Source organism: Balaenoptera physalus (assembly GCF_965194825.1).
Source record: "Balaenoptera physalus genome assembly, chromosome: 13".
Classification (NCBI taxonomy): Eukaryota; Metazoa; Chordata; class Mammalia; order Artiodactyla; family Balaenopteridae; genus Balaenoptera; species Balaenoptera physalus.
The window spans coordinates 21734070-21756438 of NC_138892.1; the positions used below are offsets into that span (position 1 = coordinate 21734070).

General features: G+C 36.7%; 2 protein-coding genes across 9 annotated transcripts in view; one reads left to right on the forward strand and one right to left on the reverse strand.

The window, feature by feature from the left end:
* DEPDC4 (DEP domain containing 4) overlaps positions 1–22369 on the forward strand; it is a 47989-nt gene that overhangs the window by 24615 nt on the left and 1005 nt on the right. For 2 of the 4 annotated variants that reach the window (XM_082419461.1, XM_082419464.1), the window contains one exon: positions 1125–8121. The exons of 1 other annotated variant lie outside the window; for it this stretch is intronic. In XM_082419461.1, the coding sequence (XP_082275587.1) occupies positions 1125–1300 (176 nt within the window). In that variant the 3' untranslated portion in view covers positions 1301–8121. Of the gene's footprint in view, positions 1–1124; positions 8122–22369 lie in introns of those variants that run through there. One more of the 4 variants, XM_082419463.1, reaches the window with a different exon arrangement.
* Positions 8247–22369, reverse strand: part of ACTR6 (actin related protein 6) — a 33817-nt gene continuing 19694 nt past the window's right edge. For all 5 annotated transcript variants that reach the window (XM_082419488.1, XM_082419490.1, XM_082419489.1 and 2 more), the window contains 3 exons: positions 18960–19131; positions 17348–17486; positions 8247–8954 (listed from right to left, as the gene is read on the reverse strand). In XM_082419488.1, the coding sequence (XP_082275614.1) occupies positions 8825–8954; positions 17348–17486; positions 18960–19131 (441 nt within the window). In that variant the 3' untranslated portion in view covers positions 8247–8824. The remainder of the gene's footprint in view (positions 8955–17347; positions 17487–18959; positions 19132–22369) is intronic.

Genomic DNA, 22369 nt, shown 5'->3' on the forward strand with positions numbered 1-22369 from the left:
TCCAGGTGTCTCACCATAGGTGTGTTTAAGTGAACCTGTGTTTATAGTGAAAATAGGCAAACCCCCTAATATTAATGGGCTTTAGGATTTCAAAGGTTACCCTGACTGAGAGTTGCTTTGGTGTGTCTGGAGGCTAAGGCATCCCCATCTGTAGATCAGCGTAGGGAGAGGCTTGGTTGATTGGTTGACTGTACATGCTAAGACAGCTCACAGAGCAGTGAAAAAACACTGCTCATGTTCATGAAATTCTTTGTCCATGTTTTGTACATGCTTCTGATAGGGTTCAGGACACACTACCCCAAAATATGGCACCTGACATATTGAATATTTTAAGCTGAAAGAACTTGAGAAAACGCAGAAGCAGGAGGGTCGCTCTGACCTACTTCCCCCTTGTCCTTCCTCCCTGAAACTGGCCATAAAACCCTCATATGAGAGATGCCCTCCTTATACCCAGAGGAAAGGAGTATCCTTAGCTCCAAAGACAAAGGGAGGCCAAGAAGAATCTGAACAAACAGGCCTTGCTAAGTTTTCCCCAGTTTATTACGATTACATCATTCTCCTTAACCTGTCACGTTCCTCCAGGACTGTGCACTCTTCAGCAAACTGGCATAAAAGTACATAGGTCTGTTTCTTTGAGTCTTCATTTCCTTATGAAGGCTCTTATGTCACTTAAAACTTACACTAAATACATTTGTATGCTTTTCTCCTGTTAATCTGTCTTTGTCAGTTTACTTCTCAGACCCAGCCAAGGACCATAAGAAGGTCAAGGAAAACTTTTTTCTCCCCTTCACCTCCAATTTGTTTGCCATTTCACTTAAATTCCTGTGTATTCCACTTGAAACTAGGATAGTAGTTCCTTGGTTCTCCTACTTCATGGATTTATTTTGGAAATCAAATAAAATAATATTTGCAAAATACGACACTGTATGTTTTGCTAAAGAATAGAGCATGTGTAAAGAAACAATATTACTCTGAAGCAAAGAGAATATGAGCATAAGTAATGTTATCTACCATATTTTGGGGAAAAAAAGTCCAGGATAAGGCCAGTTTGGATAAGTACATTTTCATGTTTTTCTTTTTTAACTTGCTTTTCCAATTGTACTTTTTTTTTTTTTTTTTTTTAGGTTTCACATTTTGCCAACGCTTGACATCCAAGGAGTTTGAAAAACAAAAGGAAAGGACAAGCCAATATCTTCACCAGTTGGCTCTTGAGATTAATAGTAACCCCAGCATCTCTTTGAAACAAAAAAAGAAATTAATTAAGGAATTTCAAAAACACCATCCAGAAGCTTTGCATTAACATTTCTGGGAGAAGAAATTATAATTTGTCAATATAAAGAACTCCTCTGGTGGTTTTCTCAAACTGCCATATATTACACTTCAGAGATAGGACAGCCTCTAAGCATTGTGAGTGTAATCATGCTTAAAATATGTGGGGACTTCCCTGGTGGCGCAGTGGTTAAGAATCTGCCTGCCAATGCAGGGGACGTGGGTTCGAGCCCTTGTCTGGGAAGATCCCACATCCCACGGAGCAACTAAGCCCATGTGCCACAACTGCTGAGCCCACGTGCCACAACTACTGAAGCCCGTGTGCCTAGAGCCCGTGCTCTGCAACAAGAGAAGCCACCGCAATGAGAAGCCCACGCACTGCAATGAAGAGTAGCCCCCGCTCGCCGCAACTAGAGAAAGCCTGCGCACAGCAACGAAGACCCAACACAGCCAAAAATAAATTAATTAATTAATTAATTTAAAAAATATATGTTAAGGAAGATGGTCAAAAGGTACAAACTACCAGTCATATAAGAAAGAAATCCTGGGGTTGTAATGTACAGCATAGGAACTATAGTTAATAATACTGTATTTTTATACTTGAAAGTTGCTAAGAGAGTAGATCTTAAAAAAATGTTAAGGATGTTTTTAACTTTAAAAGGAAATACAAGTTAAATCATGTATGCTGATTCATTTAATTACTGTGCTGCTAAAATCACTTATTAAATGTGCTGCTATTATTAGGGATCTGGTACAGTTAATTTCCTTAGAATCGTTTTTTCCACAGAAAAAGAACATTTCATACATGAGTTCTCTGAAGAAAGCATGTATTTTCCTTAGTACATATTATTTTTAAGCTACACCTTTAGGCTACTGTAACTTAAATGCTGTGAATCATCTAAGTAGGGAAAGACGTATTAAGTAGAAGACTTTAAAAGCCACAAATTTAAAATTCATAAGTATCGAAAACCATGATTTTGCCTTCTCTAATTCTTTTTTAGTCCATTAAGTATTATATGTTTTTCTTCTTTCCTCCCTCCCTCTCTTTCTTCCTTTATTTTTAAACTGATTAGTTTACTTTATGGCATCATTCTCTCAATGTGACATAGGTTGAGGATTCAATCTCTGTTGAAAATTACCCAGAAATTCTTTTGTGGTCTTAGTTTATGCCTTGATCACAGGGAAGAGAAGCATATATTATAAGTACTTGAAAACACATATATTGAACTAATGTCATCAGTTTTATCTTTTTGTATAAAAACTGTACCAGTTGGGTTGAATTTGAATACTTAAGAGTCAAAGTTGTCAACTAAGAGTTTATGAAAAGGTTCAGGGTGCTGAAGTACAGTGCACTTTCTGAAATTGTATGCAATTTTTTGTGTATATGTGCTTATGGCATTTTTCTAGGAAGAGGATCCATAGCTTTCACCAGATTCTCCAAGGGGATTGTGACCCAAGCACATTAAGAACCACTGGGTTAGAGAATCAACACTATTTATTCTCTGTCTTTAGAGAATACACTAAAGGCCTTTATTGACGTATATTTATATATTTTCCAAATTTTGCTTTTACTTCGTGGATAAACTATTAGTCTAAATGTTCAGGTGTCATGTTAAAATAAGAGCATTAGCTAGATGAATTCTAAGTTCCTGCCCCTTTAAAAGAAAACAGAAAACAAAGTAGAACAGTTCTGACACTAGAAGATGTAACTGTCCTAATGCGTATGGTTATTTTGAACTGGGGAGGAAATCAGTATACCTCCAGTAGAAGAACTGAGAGGGTGGTTCTAGAAAAACAGGAAAATACTGGAAACATGCAGCCCAACCCTCTTTATTGGAGGGGGTGCGGGGGAGAGTCTCCTCATTAGGAAAGTCTCCATTTTAATGTTCCGTGTGAATCAGGTGGGGAACTGCTATCACTATGAATGGCTGGCACTTTGAAAAATGTGTTAAAGATATTACTGTGTCCTTGGATCTGCTGTTCAGATTATTTATAACCTTTAGCAAATATCTTCCGAGTCTCAGTTTTTTGTTTTTAATCTCTAGAATAAAAATATACATGCATAGATTTGTATGTATAAGATTGGACCAGAAATATCAAAGGTACGAGGGAGAGTGTGTGGTGTGGTAGGTAACAAGGGTCTGAGCTCTGGGGTCGCAGACCTGGATTTACTACCTGACCTATTTTGGTTCAGAAGGGAAAATGTTAGCAAGTGAGTGCCTTAGATTAAGGTAAAATCCAATTTAGAAATAGTAGAATTACTAGAAGTTGAGTTGTTCAGCAATGCTTGAAATGTTTATTATTTAATTCGAATGACATATCCTATAACATTCCCTAATGGAGCCTACTTTGATCAACATACACTATTGATACTCTTCAATTAAACTTGTTTACAAAGTATCAATAAAATGACTTCTGAATGTTTTTTTTTTTAATTTAATTGGAATATAGTTGCTTTACAATACAGCCACTATGGAGAACAGTATGGAGATTCCTTAAAAAACTAAAAATAGAACTACCATATGACCCAGCAATCCCACTACTGGGCATATACCCTGAGAAAACGGTAATTCGAAGATACGTGCACCCCAATGTTCATAGCAGCACTATTTACAATAGCCAGGACATGGAAGCAACCTAAGTGTCCATCGACAGATAAATGGATAAAGAAGATGTGGTGCATATATACAGTGGAATATTACTCAGCTACTGAATGGTTTTTGAAGGTTCTGGGGCATTAATTCCTAAAGAGAAACTCCTATCCTAGCAGTGCCACTCCACCAAGTGACAGCTCCAAACAGTTATTAGGCTTTAAAAAATTCCCAAGGGTATTGTCATTCAATTTGAGGCTAAACATTTTTGAGGAAATTAAGGGCAATGTATTTTTTTCCCTGTGTAAATAAAATCCATTTCCAATCATTGAAAAGCTTACCTCCTATTAGAATATTCAGTAAATTATGTTCATGACAATTAGCATCCTGATTCATAGTGCTTAAGACTGCTTAAACTTCTTAGATTATTCACATTTTTTAGGTCCTATCCAGGTAAATAAAAGATTTTTTAACTCAAAGAAATAAATGTTGAGATAAAACTTTTCTCTCATATAATTTATATACATAAAGAATGTTCAAGACTGAAAGCCATTCTTGAGACCTTTTTTCTGTGCAATTGCTTATGTGCTAAAAAGGTTTTTGAACATAAAAATCAAAAGGTTGCTGTTACAGATAAACTCTGTCACTTAACAACTCTGTGACCAGTGATACTATTAGGCAACTCTTTAGTCATGGGTGTAATAATTCAACATTTGATTTACGCCATCACTTCACTTCTGGCTGGTGCCAGGCGTATCATGCATAGTCACTCATAAACCAGGTATGAATGTTTTCTCTTTGGTCAGATGTGGGTTGAGGGAAAGGTAAATGGTGTAGGAAGAGTAAATGCTCTAAGTGTGAGCTCATGTGATTAACTTGCCCATCCTGAGTCCAATCTTGTATAGACCACTTCCACTTGACATGGCATGCCGCTGGGCAAGCCTAACCTGCACTGGGGAAGGGAAATGATGTCAGAGAGCAGAACTGACAGCAGCATTTCTGGCTGTTCAATTTGCATGAAGATATGGCTGGAGATGACAGCTAATGTTTTGACTAGAGGATCAGAGACTTGAAGACTACGAGATAAGAAACCTGGGAACCAGAAGCTTTAGAAAAGAAGTATGTGGAGGGACATATCAGAATAGGCCCCAAGTGGGAGGCTATTTGTGTCCTGTGTGAAAGCTTATCAAAAGGCCTCTTCTGTGGGGAAGGCTCTTAGGTGGAGATGGCCTATACTGTGGATATTGATTAGCCTCTTTCCGCAGCCATCCCAGTGCTTGCTGAATTGTGTTACATTCTGGGAAAATTCCATCAGCTTAGTTTTTCAGTCTTTAGCAGTGTCCTTTCTGCTGTTCAACCCATAGATTAAGCATAAGTAACCCTATTTTTAATTTCTAAGATTTATCTTTGTTATAGCAATCTATTTTTGAAGTATAGTTCAATTACAATGTTGTGTTAATTACTGCTCTACAGGAAAGTGACTCAGTTACACATATATATTCTTTTTCATTATGGTTTATCACAGGATATTGAATATAGTTCCTTGTATAGCAACCTATTCTTATTGCAATAGATGCAGTTGCCTCACCAATCTCTTAGAGAATGTTACTTATAAAACTTTTTAAATCTTATTCCATAAGGGGACTTTTTTTTTTTTTTTGCCACACCACACGGCTTGCAGGATCTTAATTTCCAGCTTGAACCCAGGCCACTGCAGTGAAAGCACCGCGTCCTACCACTGGACCGCCAGGGAAGTCCCCCAAGGGGTCATTCTTGATTGTTGGACTTGGTGCCCCTTTGATGGTGTTAAGTATCCCTCAAACGTTTAATGCTTGGTTGTTTGTTTTTTCATTTATGAATTCCTATTTACCTGTCTGTGAATCTAAGTTCTAATTCTGGTACCTTTTCTGGCAAGAGGAAGGTGTGCTATAAGCTCCCCAGGGCTCTGCCCTGTCAGAATTCTAATTAGGTCTGAGCTCTTGTCTGTAGCCAGAGGTCTGTGCCACAATCAACTGTTCCCTTAAAAAAATTGTTGTTTTACTCTGATGCTTTTAGTGGATATGACATTATTTCAGGTTCTATTCTGTTTCTCTCTCCAACCCTTACATTTCAACTCTCTCACTGCTGAGCCTCCATTCCAAAAAGGGAGTCGGGGGAATTCCCTGGCGGTCCAGTGGTTAAGACTTGATGCTCTCATTGCCGGGGCCCCGGGGTTGGATCACTGGTAGGGGAACTAAGATCTTGCAATCCAGGCAGCACAGCCCCCCCCCCAAAAAAAACAGGGAGTCAGGCTCAGTGTTTCTAATTCATTCTTTTACTGTCTAATCCATGATCTCCTCTATTTGTCCTGAATTAAAACGTCTCTGGAATTGCTCTTACGTCTCTAGTAGATTCCTCCTGCCCTGATCTGGGACATAGGTTTTCTTGTTTCTCTAACAACCTGATCCCATTTGTTTTCCATCTTTTAGGAATTCTTCCACATTTGTTCATCAGTGGCACCCTTTTTATTTCCTAGAGTCCACTTAAGGATTTACTCTACTATCAAAATATAATATGAACTATTTCATGCACACAATAAAGATTCTAATGTAATGAATACCCATGTGCCCACCAACCCAGCTTGAGAAATAATATATCACAAAAAGCATTGAAGTAAGTGTTCCCTGTGCATTCCTCCACTAGAAATGTTTAAAGGGATTTCGGACAGGTAGAGAAGTAGGTGAACATGATCAGTTTGCCACATCAAGCCAATCACCACTGAATTAAAAAATTCAAAACCAAGATAGAAAAGTGTTGGAGGGGATTATCCTATCTTGATTAGTCATTGATGTAAACCCTAATCCTCTATTGTCTTAAGGTGTATATTATGCATGGCCAATGCTAGAACACTGTTTCCATGCATGCAATTTGCAGCACAAAATTATAAACTCTAATGTGGCTAAGTTCTCGCTCAATACTTCTAGTGAATCTCAAATTAGGATCTTTAACATCTTTCAAAAATAGATAACTTTGTTATTATTTAGAGCTAATGTTAAATGTTCTCTTTGAAGTCAACTTACTGTATAATATTAAAACATTATCTCTAGCAATAAAGTTTCAAAATTAGGCAGGTGTTAAAATTGATGGGAGCTTCAAGGCTAGAGATAAACGATTAGCATCTATGTTCATTAATTTCAGAAATGAATTTTTAGTGTCTCAAAAATGAGCACTATGAGACCTACACCGTAAACAGAAATTAGTGTACTGTAGTAAGCATGTGACACACACATTATTCTCAGCGGAACACAATGGGAAACTTCAAGTTAGGGCATGTTTTGGAAATGCAGCTTTGAGGAATGCCCCAGTTCCTCATACGAAAAACATCTTGGTTGTTGATGATAGTATTCTGCCTGCAAGATGAGGTCCTGGTAAGTCAAGGAAAGCCCTTTAAATGGTGACTTACCTTTGTACCTCTAATTGCATCACCCTGAAATTCTAGCACAGTTACACTGTTACACTGTATGGTTGCAAAAAGTTCTTTTATGCCACCAGCATCTTTTTGCTACACTCTCCACAGATTATATGCTACTACCTGGGTATCACACAAACACAATCAATTTGCAACTCTGCAATGATAACAAGTAATGTAACTAGCCTAGGTCTAGGAAGGACTGACCAGGCCCTAACCTAATACAGATCTTCTTTGATTAAGTCAAAAATGCATTTACTACACCTCACCTACCAAACACCATAGCTTAGTCTAGCTTACCTTATACGCTCTCAGAATATTTACATTAACCTAGAGTTGGGCAAAATCATCAAACACAAAGCCTATTTTATAATTAAGTGTGGAATATTTCATAATTTATTGAATATTGTGCTGAAAGTGAAAAACAGAATGGTTGGTGGGTACAGAATGGTTGTAAGCATATTGGTTGTTTACCCTGACTGGGACCTGTGGCTCACTGCCGCTGCCCAGCATCACAAGACAGTAACATACCAAATATCGCTAGCCCAGGAAAATATTAAAGTTCAAAATTTGAAGAACAGTTTCTAATGAGTGCATACTGTGTTTGCACCATTGTAAAGTCAAAAAATCATTAAGTCGAACCACTGTAAATCAGGGACTGTCCATATAATCCAAATATAATTGTAGTGGACAGCTCTTTCACCCTGCCCAGCATCTGTCTCTTCACCTTAATTTTCCTTTGGGAAACTACCTTCTTTCACTCTAGGCTATCTTAGTAGGGCTGTTAAAATCCCTGAAGCCATGGGGTAGGCACATGATCCAAGCTAAGGTAAAGAGATTGGCAGGAATTTGATTCATGAGCCCAATGACACAAGAATTTCATCCTAAAAAATGGTATAGTATTTTTATGAGTGAAATAATACATTTCTGCAACACAGTACTGACCAAAAACACTTTAATAAATTGGCTTTGGTCTTCATCCTTTCAAACTTAGGCTAAGTAAAAAATAAACATTACATACACATAGATTAGTTTTTCCAACTTTAGTATATACAAATAAAAATGACAATTTAAAGATAAAATACTTAGTTCTAAAAGAAAGAGAGAAATCATATCAGCCTGAAAATACTCTGGCCAATTCCTAGTCAGTCACACAAAACTACCCTCTAAGGAAACCTGACCAGTGAGACAGTTAAGTTTGTGCTTTTAGCTATAAAGTATTAAACTTAAAATACACTCACTCTTTCATCTTCTAATGAAAGATAACTCAGTCTCGGAAACAGCATAAGCATTGTTATAGTAAGTCTAGCTCCTAAATGAAAATTTGGGCTGAGTTACAGTTTACTTACTAACCTAGCTAAGAAACCGCTGAAAATCAGCCATGGATCAAAGTATTTACATAAGTTCAAGATGTTATCTTATCTTAGGATGAAAGGTAACACAGGTCCTTAACTTCCTTTAAAAAGAACATTGAAAATTAAACCTTTGCCACAGTCAAAACTTTCAGAAACGTTTCTTAAATATCAAATTTCTCTTCACAGACGCTATGTCCATTTTCTTCATAATCTTCTCTTGTTACCACCATATCTTCAAAATCATCATTCTCTGATATCAATTTTCCACCTTCCCAGGCATAAGTAATAGGGCTAAAAATAAAGGTAAAATAAGTGAACCCAGATGATTTTACAGAACTGAAATGCCAGAAACATTAATTAGTAACTAAAATGTGGCAATCTCTACCCAACCTGACTTAACAGAAGATCATTTAAAGTGTGAAAATAAGCATAAACTTCATAGGAGTAAAGCAAACTCGGAAAGGAAAGTTAGTCACCACTACAAGTAAGCGTTCTTTTTATTTTCCCTGTGCCCTGAATTTATGGACCTTCTACCTCTAATAAAAAACAAGAATACAAGCAAAATACAAAACATGCATAAAAAGAAAAACACTGTAATAACTGAGTCTAACTTTTGTACGTGACAAAGATATGTCATCAAATCAATTCACCCAGCAACCAATGAAATAGATATTATAACTCCCACTTTATAGATATGGAAAATGAGGTTGAGAGAGGTTAAAACTGAAACTAGGATTCAACTCGGAACTGTTTTCACACATTCTGTGCTTTTGTTCCTATACTTTGTTGCCTCTAATAAATGAGACATTTAAAAAACACAGTGCATGATAAACCTGCTACATGGTAGGACATGGTCAATAAGTAAAATTAGAGCACATCAAACTTTTAGTTTAATTTTATGTACAACCAAGGTAACTGGTTGTAATTCTGTGTAATTGGTTGAATTTGTGTAATTCTACTTCTACTCTTCCTCTCCCCCAATTCAGTTTTAAATATGAAAATGATAAAGAAAAAAGTGTTTTCCTTACTATATTACATTTCCTAACCTTAAAAAAACCTAAATATATATCTATCTATAAAAGCAGATGTGCAATAAAGATTTGATGAATAAAAACTATTTCTATAGATCCCTTGTCCTGTAATGTATGCATGACTTACACTTAAAATGCAGGATAAAAATCCAATATGCTTCATATTCTACAGAGTATATGAACATTAATGCTGATAAAAATCACTCCAATATCTAATGGTAATTTATTCTTTTATCTGATAAAATTAAGTGATCAGCTATAAAATTAAGTGATCAGATGAGGGCCTTCTATTAACTGCTATTGATTTTGAAAAATTCTTCTTTAGCTTTAAAACAAAACTCTAAAATTAAAAATCAGGTATGTGGGGTCTTGTTTGCAACTCTGCCACTTAAAACAGTGGAGCAGTGACGGGGGATTATTTAGACATAGATTTGGTGAGAACTTCTGCCTCCAGGGAAAGAGAACTGAATTTTAGTCTGGTTACTGCTATTAACTTATCATAAGACCTTTGCTAACTCATGAGCCTCTGTTTATTTACAAATAAGCACACAGAAGAGGATGATCTATAAGCCTTTCTTACAGCTCTAAAATTCTACCTTAATTATCTGCTTTGTCTTATAAAACAGGATAAGGGGTACATATAAAAGAGTTTTGAATTAAAAAAAAAAGACTACTTAAATGTAAAAGTTTATTTTAAGTATTTTAAATTATTCTAAAACATTCCAAAACACCTTACCAATTGACATAATTTATCTTGGTTAAATTCTCATATTTCTATTCTTCATAGAAACCCTCAAGAAATGGCATATATCAGATAAATTAAATAGATAAAGTTTTTAAAATTTATTATATTTTATTTTTTATTTCTTTTTGGCTGCATTGGGTCATCGTTGCTGTGTGCGGGCTTTCTCTAGTTGCAGCGAGTGGGGGCTACTCTTCATTGTGGTGCATGGGCTTCTCATCGCGGTGGCTTCTCCTGTTGCAGAGCACAGGCTTCAGGCGCACAGGCTTCAGAAGTTGTGGCACGTGGGCTCAGTACTTGCAGTTCGTGGGCCCTAGAGCCCAGGCTCAGTAGTTGTGATGCACGGGCTTAGTTGCTCGGCAGCATGTGGGATCTTCCTGGACCAGGGCTCGAACCCGTGTCCCCTGCATTGGCAGGCGGATTCTTAACCACTGCGCCACTAGGGAAGTCCCAAATCGAATAGATAATAACCTAACTGCTTTGCCTGTAAAAAATCTCCAAGTAATGAGGACTGATTCACTATAAGGAAGTGATCGTACATTAACTGAGCACCCATTATGTACCAATCATAATGGATGATACTTCACATACTTCATCCCCTTTAATCCACTGAAAGTAAAGCTTATCATTTCTTTTTTTATTTTAATTTTTGAATTTTATTTTATTTTTTTATACAGCAGGTTCCTATTACTCATCAATTTTATACACATCAGTGTATACATGTCAATCCCAATCGCCAAATTCATCACACCACCATCTTCACCCCCCCACGGCTTCCCCCACTTGGTGTCCATAAGTTTCTTCTCTGTGTCCCAACTTCTGCCCTGCAAACCGGTTCATCTGTACCATTTTTCTAGGTTCTACATACATGCGTTAATATACGATATTTGTTTTTCTCTTTCTGACTTACTTCACTCTAGATCCATCCACGTCTCTACAAATGACCCGGTTTCATTCCTTTTTATGGCTCAGTAATATTCCATTGTATATACGTACCACCTCTTCTTTATCCATTCGTCTGTTGATGGGCATTTAGGTTGCTTCCATGACCTGGCTATTGTAAATAGTGCTGCAGTGAACATTCGGGTGCATGTGTCTTTTTGAATTATGGTTTTCTCTGGGTATATGCCCAGTAGTGGGATTGCTGGGTGGTATGGTAGTTCTATTTTTAGTTTTTTAAGGAACCTCCATACTGTTCTCCATAGTGGCTGTATCAATTTACATTCCCACCAACACTGCAAGAGGGTTCCCTTTTCTCCACAACCTCTCCAGCATTTGTTTTTTGTAGATTTTCTGAAGATGCCCATTCTAACTGGTGTGAGGTGATACCTCATTGTAGTTTTGATTTGCATTTCTCTAATAATTAGTGATGTTGCGCAGCTTTTCATGTGTTTCTTGGCCACCTATATGTCTTCTTTGGAGAAATGTCTACTTAGGTCTATCCATTGTTGGATTGGGTTGTTTGTTTTTTTAATATTGAGCTGCATGAGCTGTTTATTATTTTGGAGATTAATCCTTTGTCCGTTGCTTCGTTGGCAAATATTTTCTCCGATTCTGAGGGCTGTCTTTTCATCTTGTTTATGGTTTCCTTTGCTGTGCAAAAGCTTTTAAGTTTCATTAGGTCCCATTTGTTTATTTTTGTTTTTATTTCCATTACTCTAGGAGGTGGATCAAAAAAGATCTTGCTGTGATTTATGTCAAAGAGTGTTCTTCCTTTGTTGTCCTCTAAGAGTTTTATAGTGTCCAGTCTTACATTTAGGTCTCGAATCCATTTTAAGTTTATTTTTGTGTATGGTGTTAGGGAGTGTTCTAATTTCATTCTTTTACATGTAGCTGTCCAGTTTTCCCAGCACCACTTACTGAAGAGACTGTCTTTTCTCCATTGTATATCCCTGCCTCCTTTGTCATAGATTAGTTGACCACAGGTGTGTGGGTTTATCTCTGGGCTTTCTATCTTGTTCCATTGATCTATGTTTCTGTTTTTGTGCCAGTACCATATTGTCTTGATTACTGTAGCTTTGTACTACAGTCTGCAGTCAGGGAGTGTGATTCCTCCAGCTCCGTTTTTTTCACTGACTGCTTTGGCTATTCGGGGTCATTTGTGTCTCCATACAAATTTTAAGGTTTTTTGTTCTAGTTCCATAAAAAATGCCACTGGTAATTTGATAGGGATTGCACTGAATCTGTAGATTGCTTTGGGTAGTAGAGTCATTTTCACAATATTGATTCTTCCAATCCAAGAACATTGTATATCTCTCCATGTGTTGGTATCATCTTTAATTTCTTTCATCAGTGTGTTACAGTTTTCTGCATACAGGTCTTTTGTCTCCCTAGGTAGGTTTATTCCTAGGTATTTTATTCGTTTTGTTGCAATGGCAAATCGGAGTGTTTCCTTAATTTCTCTCAGATTTTTCATCATTAGTGTATAGGAATGCAAGAGGTTTCTGTGCATTAATTTTGAATCCTGAAACTTTACCAAATTCATTGATTAGCTCTAGTACTTTTCTGGTGGCATCTTTAGGATTCTCTATGTATAGTATCATGTCATCTTCAAACAGTGGCAGTTTTACTTCTTCTTTTCCAATTTATATTCCTTTTATTTCTTTTTCTTCTGATTGCCATGGCTAGGACTTCCAAAACTATGTTGAATAATAGGGGTGAGAGTGGACAACCTTGTCTTGTTCCTGATCTTAGAGTAAATGCTTTCAATTTTTCACCATTGAGAATGATGTTTGCTGTGGGTTTCTCATATACGGCCTTTATTATGTTGAGGTAGGGTCCCTCTATGCCCACTTTCTGAGGGTTTTTATCATAAATGGGTGTTGAATTTTGTCAAAAGCTTTTTCTGCATCTATTGAGATGATCATATGGTTTTTCTTCTTCAGTTTGTTAATATGGTGTATCACATTGATTGATTTGTGTATATTGAAGAATCCTTGCATCCCTGGGATAAATCACACTTGATCGTGGTGTATGATCCTTTTAATGTGTTGTTGGATTCTGTTTGCTAGTATTTTGCTGAGGATTTTTGCATCTATATTCATCAGTGATATTGGTCTGTAATTTTCTTTCTTTGTAGTATCTTTGTCTGGTTTTGGTATCAGGGTGATGGTGGCCTCATAGAATGTATTTGGGAGTGTTCCTTCCTCTGCAATTTTTTGGAAGAGTTTGAGAAGGATGGGTGTTAGCTCTTCTCTAAATGTTTGATAGAATTCACCTGTGAAGCCATCTGGTCCTGGACTTTTGTTTGTTGGAAGATTTTTAATCGAAGTTTCAATTTCATTACTTGTGATTGGTCTGTTCATATTTTCTGTTTCTTCCTGGTTCAGTCCTGGAAGGTTATACCTTTCTAAGAATTTGTCCATTTCTTCCAGGTTGTCCATTTTATTGGCATAGAGTTGCTTGTAGTAGTCTGTTAGGATGCTTTGTATTTCTGCGGTGTCTATTGTAACTTCTCCTTTTTCATTTCTGATTTTATTGATTTGAGTCCTCTCCCTCTTTTTCTTGATGAGTCTGGCTAATGCTTATCAATTTTGTTTATCTTCTCAAAGAACCAGCTTTTAGTTTTATTGATCTTTGCTATTGTTTTCTTTGTTTCTATTTCATTTATTTCTACTCTGATCTTTATGATTTCTTTCCTTCTGCTAACTTTGGGTTTTGTTTATTCTTCTTTCTCTAGTTTCTGTAGGTGTACGGTTAGATTGTTTGAGATTTTTCTTGTTTCTTGAGGCAGGCTTGTATAGCTATAAACTTCCCTCTTAGAACTGCTTTTGCTGCATTCCATAGGTTTTGGATCATCGTGTTTTCATTGTCATTTGTCCCTAGGTATTTTTTGATTTCCTCTGATTTCTTCAGTGTTCTCTTGGTTATTTAGTAACGTATTGTTTAGCCTCCATGTGTTTGTGTTTTTACGTTTTTTTCCCTGTAATTCATTTCTAATCTCATAGCACTGTGGTCAGAAAAGATGCTTGATATGATTTCAATTTTCTTAAATTTACTGAGGCTTGATTTGTGACCCAAGATGTGATCTATCTTGGACAATGTTCCGTGCACACTTGAGAAGAAAGTGTGAGCTGCTGTTTTTAGATGGAATGTCCCATAAATATCAATTAAATCTATCTGGTCTAGTGTGTCATTTAAAGCTTCTGTTTCCTTATTTATTTTCATTTTGGATGATCTGTCCATTGGTGTAAGTGAGGTGTTAAAGTCCCCCACTATTATTGTGTTACTGTCGATTTCCTCTTTTAGAGCTGTTAGCAGTTGCCTTATGTATTGAGGTGCTCCTATGTTGGGTGCATATATATTTACAATTGTTGCATCTTCTTCTTGGATTGATCCCTTGATCATTATGTAGTGTCCTTCCTTGTCTCTTGTAACATTCTTTATTTTAAAGTCTATTTTATCTGATATGAGTATAGCTACTCCAGCTTTCTTTTGATTTCCATTTGCATGGAATATCTTTTTCCATCCCCTCACTTTCAGTCTGTATGTGTCCCTAGGTCTGAAGTGGGTCTCTTGTAGACAGCATATATATGGGTCTTGTTTTTGTATCCATTCAGCAAGCCTGTGTCTTTTGGTTGGAGCATTTAATCCATTCACGTTTAAGGTAATTATCGATATGTACGTTCCTATGACCATTTTCTTAATTGTTATGGGTTTGTTTTTCTAGGTCCTTTTCTTCTCTTATGTTTCCCACTTAGAGAAGTTCCTTTAGCATTTGTTGTAGAGCTGGTTTGGTGGTGCTGAATTCTCTTAGCTTTTGCTTGTCTGTAAAGCTTTTGATTTCTTCATCGAATCTGAATGAGATCCTTGACAGGTAGAGTAATCTTGGTTGTAGGTTCTTCCCTTTCATCACTTTAAGTATATCATGCCACTCCCTTCTGGCTTGTAAAGTTTCTGCTGAGAAATCAGCTCTTAACCTTATGGGAGTTCCCTTGTATGTTTTTTTTTTTTTTAATAAATTTTATTTATTTATTTATTATTATTATTTTTTGGCTGTGTTGGGTCTTCATTTCTGTGCGAGGGCTTTCTCTTGTTGTGGCAAGCGGGGGCCACTCTTCATCGCGGTGCGCGGGCCTCTCACTATCGCGGCCTCTCTTGTTGCGGAGCACAGGCTCCAGACGCGCCGGCTCAGTAATTGTGGCTCACAGGCCCAGTTGCTCCGCGGCATGTGGGATCATCCCAGACTAGGGCTCGAACCCGTGTCCCCTGCATTGGCAGGCAGACTCTCAACCACTGCACCACCAGGGAAGCCCCCCTTGTATGTTATTTGTCATTTTTCCCTTGCTGCTTTCCATAATTTTTCATTGTCTTTAATTTTTGCCAGTTTGATTACTGTGTGTCTCAGCGTGTTTCTCTTTGGGTTTATCCTGTATGGGACTCTCTGCACTTACTGGACTTGGGTGGCTATTTCCTTTCCCATGTTAGGGAAGTTTTCGACTATAATCTCTTCAAATATTTTCTCTGGTCCTTTCTCTCTCTCTTCTCCTTCTGGGACCCCTATAATGCGAATGTTGTTGCGTTTAATGTTGTCCCAGAGGTCTCTTACGCTGTCTTCATTTCTTTTCATTCTTTTTTCTTTATTCTGTTCCACAGCAGTGAATTCCACCATTCTGTCTTCCAGGTCACTTATCCGTTCTTCTGCCTCAATTATTCTGCTTTGGTTCCTTCTAGTGTAGTTTTCATTTCAGTTATTGTATTGTTCATCTCTGTTTGTTTGTTCTTTAATTCTTCTAGGTCTTTGTTAAACATTTCTTGCATTTTCTCAATCTTTGCCTCCATTCTTTTTCCGAGGTCCTGGATCATCTTCACTATCATTATTCTGAATTCTTTTTCTGGAAGGTTGCCTATCTCCACTTCATTTAGTTGTTTTTCTGGGGTTTTATCTTGTTCCTTCATCTGGTATATAGCCCTCTGCCTTTTCATCTTGTCTATCTTTCTGTGAATGTGGGTTTTGTTCCACAGGCTGCAGGATTGTAGTTCTTCTTGCTTCTGCCGTCTGCCCTCTGGTGGATGAGGCTATCTAAGAGGCTTGTGCAAGATTCCTTATGGGAGGGACTGGTGGTGGGTAGAGCTGACTCTTGCTCTGGTGGGCGGAGCTCAGTAAAACTTTAATCCATTTGACTGCTGATGGGTGGGGCTGGGTTCACTCCCTGTTGGTTGTTTGGCCTGAGGCAACCCAACACTGGAGCCTACCTGGGCTCTTTGGTGGGGCTAATGGCAGACTCTGGGAGGGCTCACGCCAAGGAGTACTCCCCAGAACTTCTGCTGTCAGTGTCCTTGTCCCCATGGTGAGCCACAGCACCCCCCACCTCTGCAGGTGACCCTCCAACACTAGCAGGGAGGTCTGGTTCAGTCTCCCCTGGGGTCACTGCTCCTTTCCCTGGGTCCCGATGTGCACACTACTTTGTGTGTGCCCTCCAAGAATGGAGTCTCTGTTTCCCCCAGTCCTGTCGAAGTCCTGCAATCAAATCCCACTAGCCTTCAAAGTCTGATTGTGTAGGAATTCCTCCTCCCGTTGCCGGACCCCCAGGTTGGGAAGCCTGACGTGGGGCTCAGAACCTTCATTCCAGTGTGTGGACTTCTGTGGTGTAAGTGTTCTCCAGTCTGTGAGTCACCCACCCAGCAGTTATGGGATTTGATTTTACTGTGATTGCGCCCCTTCTACCATCTCACTGTGGCTTCTCCTTTGTCTTTGGATGTGGGGTATCTTTTCTGGTGAGTTACACTGTCTTCCTGTCAATGATTGTCCAGCAGCTATATCGTTTCATTTTTTGAGAAAAATAAGCTTCCCAAAGGTGAAATAAACCTGGCAACCCGGTAGAACCAGGCTTTAAACTCAAGTCTGCCTACAGACCTCTTTATCTGCAAACTAACTTCCATGATTTGTTTCTATATAAGCCAACACTTACTTTTCAGGCAGCACAACAGAAACATCGTAATCTGTTGGAGTGAGACATCGAACTTCCGAGTAAACCCGATCCCTAAATCCCGGGAAAAGGGAATTTCCTCCTGTCAAAACAATGTTCTTAAAAAAATGCGGCTGCATTTCTTTTAAAAGAGAAAAATAGAAAGAAAAAAGGCATTAGAAAATCTGTCTACTTATTTTCCTGGAGAAATGTGGATGAGAGATTAGATAAAAGCAATTAGGGATGAAAGTTACTGGTTGGGAAACCATATAGTTTTTTATAACCATATAAATTATAACTTATAAGATTTTGTAATGAGGTTATCATTTTTACAAATAAACATATTAAACAGAAATATGACCTCATAGATCTTTAAAAGAAAGGCTAAGGTGAAGGGGTTGAACTACTAGCAACTTATTACATATACATGTAAGCTATACATAAATGAGTAAAATTCTAGTAGCAGACATTTGAAAATTAAAATTGTTCTTCCCTAAAATGGAGGAGGTCTTTATGTAGGCTGAGACTGTTAGCTAGTGTAAAGATGAAAAGGAGGTCCTTCATGACATTTTAACTTGAAAATCCAAGTTTCCATGTTATCTCTGAGACACACATACTTATTGTGCAATACTTACAATTGATAGTGAAAAATACTCAATCTATAATAATATTTAAAGAAAGGATCTTATGTTCTACACTCATTAAAGTTACATGATAGCAAATATTAAGTGCCACATGGTTAGTCAATCTTAAAGGGCTACCAAGCACCACTGGGAAATTTATCAGGAATTGATAGGTACTGGCCATCCCACCTAATGCTTCTGTTCAAAAAACAGGGACAGAGTACTGCTACGTTAATATTGAGTCTTACAACACAACATTAAAACAGTGTGGTACAAAATGTTGTAAACCTCATGACTGCAACTTTAGATAAAATGAGAAATCAATATGAAATATTAATATGAAATTAGTTGTGAAATAACTATATTAAGGTGATGGCATTATCTGACTTTTTTTCTTTTTTAATGGGAGGAAAGGACATTGCATAGGCAAGATTTTCTCCAATGCCTACACTGTTCCTTATGAACTAGGAAGACATTTTTAAGATATAAAGGTACTCCAAAACTTTAGAACATTATTTAGTTAAATCATGCTTCAGGAGAACCCAGAAATCACTGTGAAACACTATACTTCAATCTCATTAAAACTAACTTCCTGTATATTAATTGAAATATAACAGAAGGAATAAACCAGTCTCATCAACAGCTAAAACCCATTAAACTGTTAAATTATAAATTTCTACTCTGTGCAAATTTGGCTTAAATTAAAACTTTAAAAATGTATATAGCAATTTAATACTTATAAAGAGATGAATTTCTTCAAATTCAAGCAGACCATAATTACTCTTCTTATATCAAATTTATAATCTAGGACCAATAAAGAATTATTCAAGTAAAATAAAGTACAATAAAGAATTATTCAAGTTAGATCTGGAAATCCCTGCAAATAAAGTAGCCATTTGCTCAAATTATTTAGAAGAAACAGATGACTTCTCTAGGGTTCACAGAGCTTATGATTTTCAAAAAAATATCATTACTCCTCATTATTTATGCACCTTCAGGTAAGTTCTGAATTGAATAGACAATAGCTTCTGGAATTCCCATTTCTTGAATTCCTATATCAGAAGGATTAAAGAGTATTTCTGGAACAGCAAATCTCTCATTGGCCAGACGAAGAATTTGTTCCCCAGATTTGTATTTTCCACTTAACACCATTTCTTCTCTTGGCTTAAAGAAAAATAAGATGAAAAGTTTAAGTTATGTTATCTAGCTCACATGACTAATAACATTTAGTAATATGTAATACCAATATATTAACCATGTTCTTGGAAGTTTCAGGATTCTCAAAAGTTAGAAAAATGTGGTCTTCTCTGCTGTTGCCTAACCACACAAATAAACAACTATTGACTCTTAATATAGCTATTCCCCCAAAGATGATGTGGTTTTATTCCATACATTTTAAAACAGAAAGAAAGAAAAGGAGAATAGAGGAGAAGGAACTTCATAATCTACCTCTAAGAACAGAGTGATTCCAGTTTCTAAAGAACAAAGAACATACTCTAAATAAAAAACACTGTACCTTATGTTTCCACCGCTATCTACTTTCACTCCCCTGGCCTTGCCTTAGATGTTTATTGGGCACTATGGTTTTATTCTATTAGGATTTCCCCTTTCCCTTGTGCAAAAAGCCTACATCATTAAATTTCTTTATTATTTATTCAACCTCTATTCAAAAACCAGTTTCCAAAATGATTTAAGCAAATACATGGACTTTATCACTGAAATTCTTTTGCTATTTATTTTCTGTTAACCCACCCACTCTGTGAGCTGTGCTCCTGAAGGGGCCAGAAAAAAATAATCTCCTTCTACAGCATTCTACATCATTAAAATAATGGTCCTTCTCAATTGTACTAAGACTCATCAGCTCTTCTAGATTGTTAAAGACATTAAGTTCATTTGACTCGTATATGCAATTTTCCACCTGTAACAGAGTATATCCCAATCCTCTATATAAATATAAAAATACTTAAAATATATGAAAAGAAATATTAATAATTTATTGTTAAAGAGTAAAGTATATAAAAACTATTCCTTAATATAATTAGTCACCTACTCTCTGTTCAGGTTTCAGCTTCCTCAGAGAGGCTTCTTCTGACTCCCAAATAAAAGGTCCCTCTAGTAAGAATTTACTATCACCCTGTATTATCCTTCATCATCTACACTGTTCGCCATCACATATCCACTACCCAGTATAGCATGTGAGTCAACAATATGGTGTTTGTTTTAGGCATTTTACATACATTATCATACTGAATTCTCATATAACCCTGTAAGGTAGATATATTTTCCTTTTACTAATGATGCAATTGGGCTAGGCAAGGTTATGTGACTTGCTCAAGATCATTCAACTAATAACTCAAGCACACGCAATATATTCCTCCTACTACATTGCCTCTCTTAACCTGGATATGAATGATTCTGATTTCTATCATTTGGAAATTCCATGCTTGAAACTTTTTTTTTTTTTTAATTTTTTTGGCCACGTCATAAGGCATGTGGGATATTAGTTCCCAGACCAGTTGATCAAACCTGCACCCCCTGCACTGGAAGCATGGATTCTTAACCACTGGACTACCAGGGAAGTCCCTTGAAACATTATTTTTAAATAAAAATATCCTAAAAATTACACAAAATTCACAATACCCTAGGAAGAACAAGGAAAACTACACATCACTTTTAACCCAATTAAACTATGGTTGCCCTAGCAAAGAGAAGAATATTATTTCTTCACAGATTAAGTATTCTTCCTTCTCAGGCAGAATGGAAGATACTTCCTATAAATTTACAAATTCATTTAAAAATGATATTGGCTTGAGTGTACAGGATATAACTCATACTGTCAACACTCAAAATAACTTGAGACAGATACAGACTTGGAGAATTTAATTTGACAAAACATTAGAGGTTATCTAGTCCACAGCCCTGATTTTACAGAAGATCATGTGACTGACCCAGGGTCAAATATCTACCTGGGGGAAAAGCCAGAACTAGATATCCTTGCTGAATGTTAGCTCTAAAGCCATTAATCGTTAATATATAATCTGGAACTACAAGTAGTTTTTGTTTCTAAGAGTACAATTTCAAAAAGATTTTTGTTTTAGACATAGACAAACGAAGGAATTTATAAAGGCAGCTGGGAGTTGCTATTTTAGTCAATGCAAGTCGTGATTACTGTACAGCCCTCATAAATTTCATTCCGGTACCATGAAAGAAATGTTTAAACTACAATGGCTCTGCAGAAAGTGGTAACAGTTAACTATGAGGGCAATTTTCTCAATTTAGGTCAGTAAAGCATTCATTAACAGTTTCGTAAGCATTCTCTTTCTGTTAAAAAATAAAACTGGAATTTCTATCAGTTGTAATCAGTAACAATATTACAGACCTTATTATTATTGTTACTATCATCAGTACTAGAAAATCAAGGTTGTAAGTTTTTCCTAAGTATTTAAAAATATTCTTGAATAAACTATCAAGGTCCAAGTTTAACAATATCCTAAGTATAAAGGCTCTCAAACAAGTATAATTCTCTTTCATCTTATGCACTATTGTTTTTCTAGTTTCATAAGTATTTAACAGTTCTCATAAAAGATTTTGATTGTCAGGCAATGATGAAAACCAGTTAATCAAGTATTAAATTAAAAAAATACATTTCAGGAGTAATCCTAACATATCCAAAATATGACCATTTCTAAACCTTAAAAATTATTAAGATGTACACAATTTAACATGTATTGTGGTACAAATTTTAACATTAATTGACAAAGTAAAGATTAATCCATTATTTCTGAAATAAATATTTGACGTAACATTCCATCATCTGGTAAAAGTCCAGTCCAACTGACTATGTCCACTCAACTGATGTTAAAGTGTACAAATAACAAGGAGTCTATACTCAATTAGTGAAGTGCAGTCATAACAAGATTCAGATCACAAGGCCAAAGGCCAATAAAAGAGCTGCAAACAATACAATGTGGCTTCTGCCTTTTTTACTCCAAAGCTGATGAGTAAAACAATAATCAACTGGGGGAACAATCACAACTCTACTAGCTAACTATGTAAGGTGTAGGATTGAGAAATCAAGGCTTATGATTTGGGAAAGAAACTGGCAGAGTTCAGCAGATAACATCCAATAAACTGATAAGTTCTCATTTGCAGGCCAGGAGAGAACTACATTTTAAAAAAGAGAAAGATTTCCAAACATAGTTGATAGTCCAATCATCTGCAAGAGATTTTTTTCTTTTTTAGAGATTAAGTTTAAGTTTTCAAACTTAGGCACTAAGCATTTCCAGGGACAGGAACTGAGAACATGGATACCAATTGTTCTTCAAGTGACCCAGGTGATTTTTAGTCAGGTTTAGAGGAACTGGGAATTACTGAGACTTTACTCAGGGTCCATCCCTGTAGA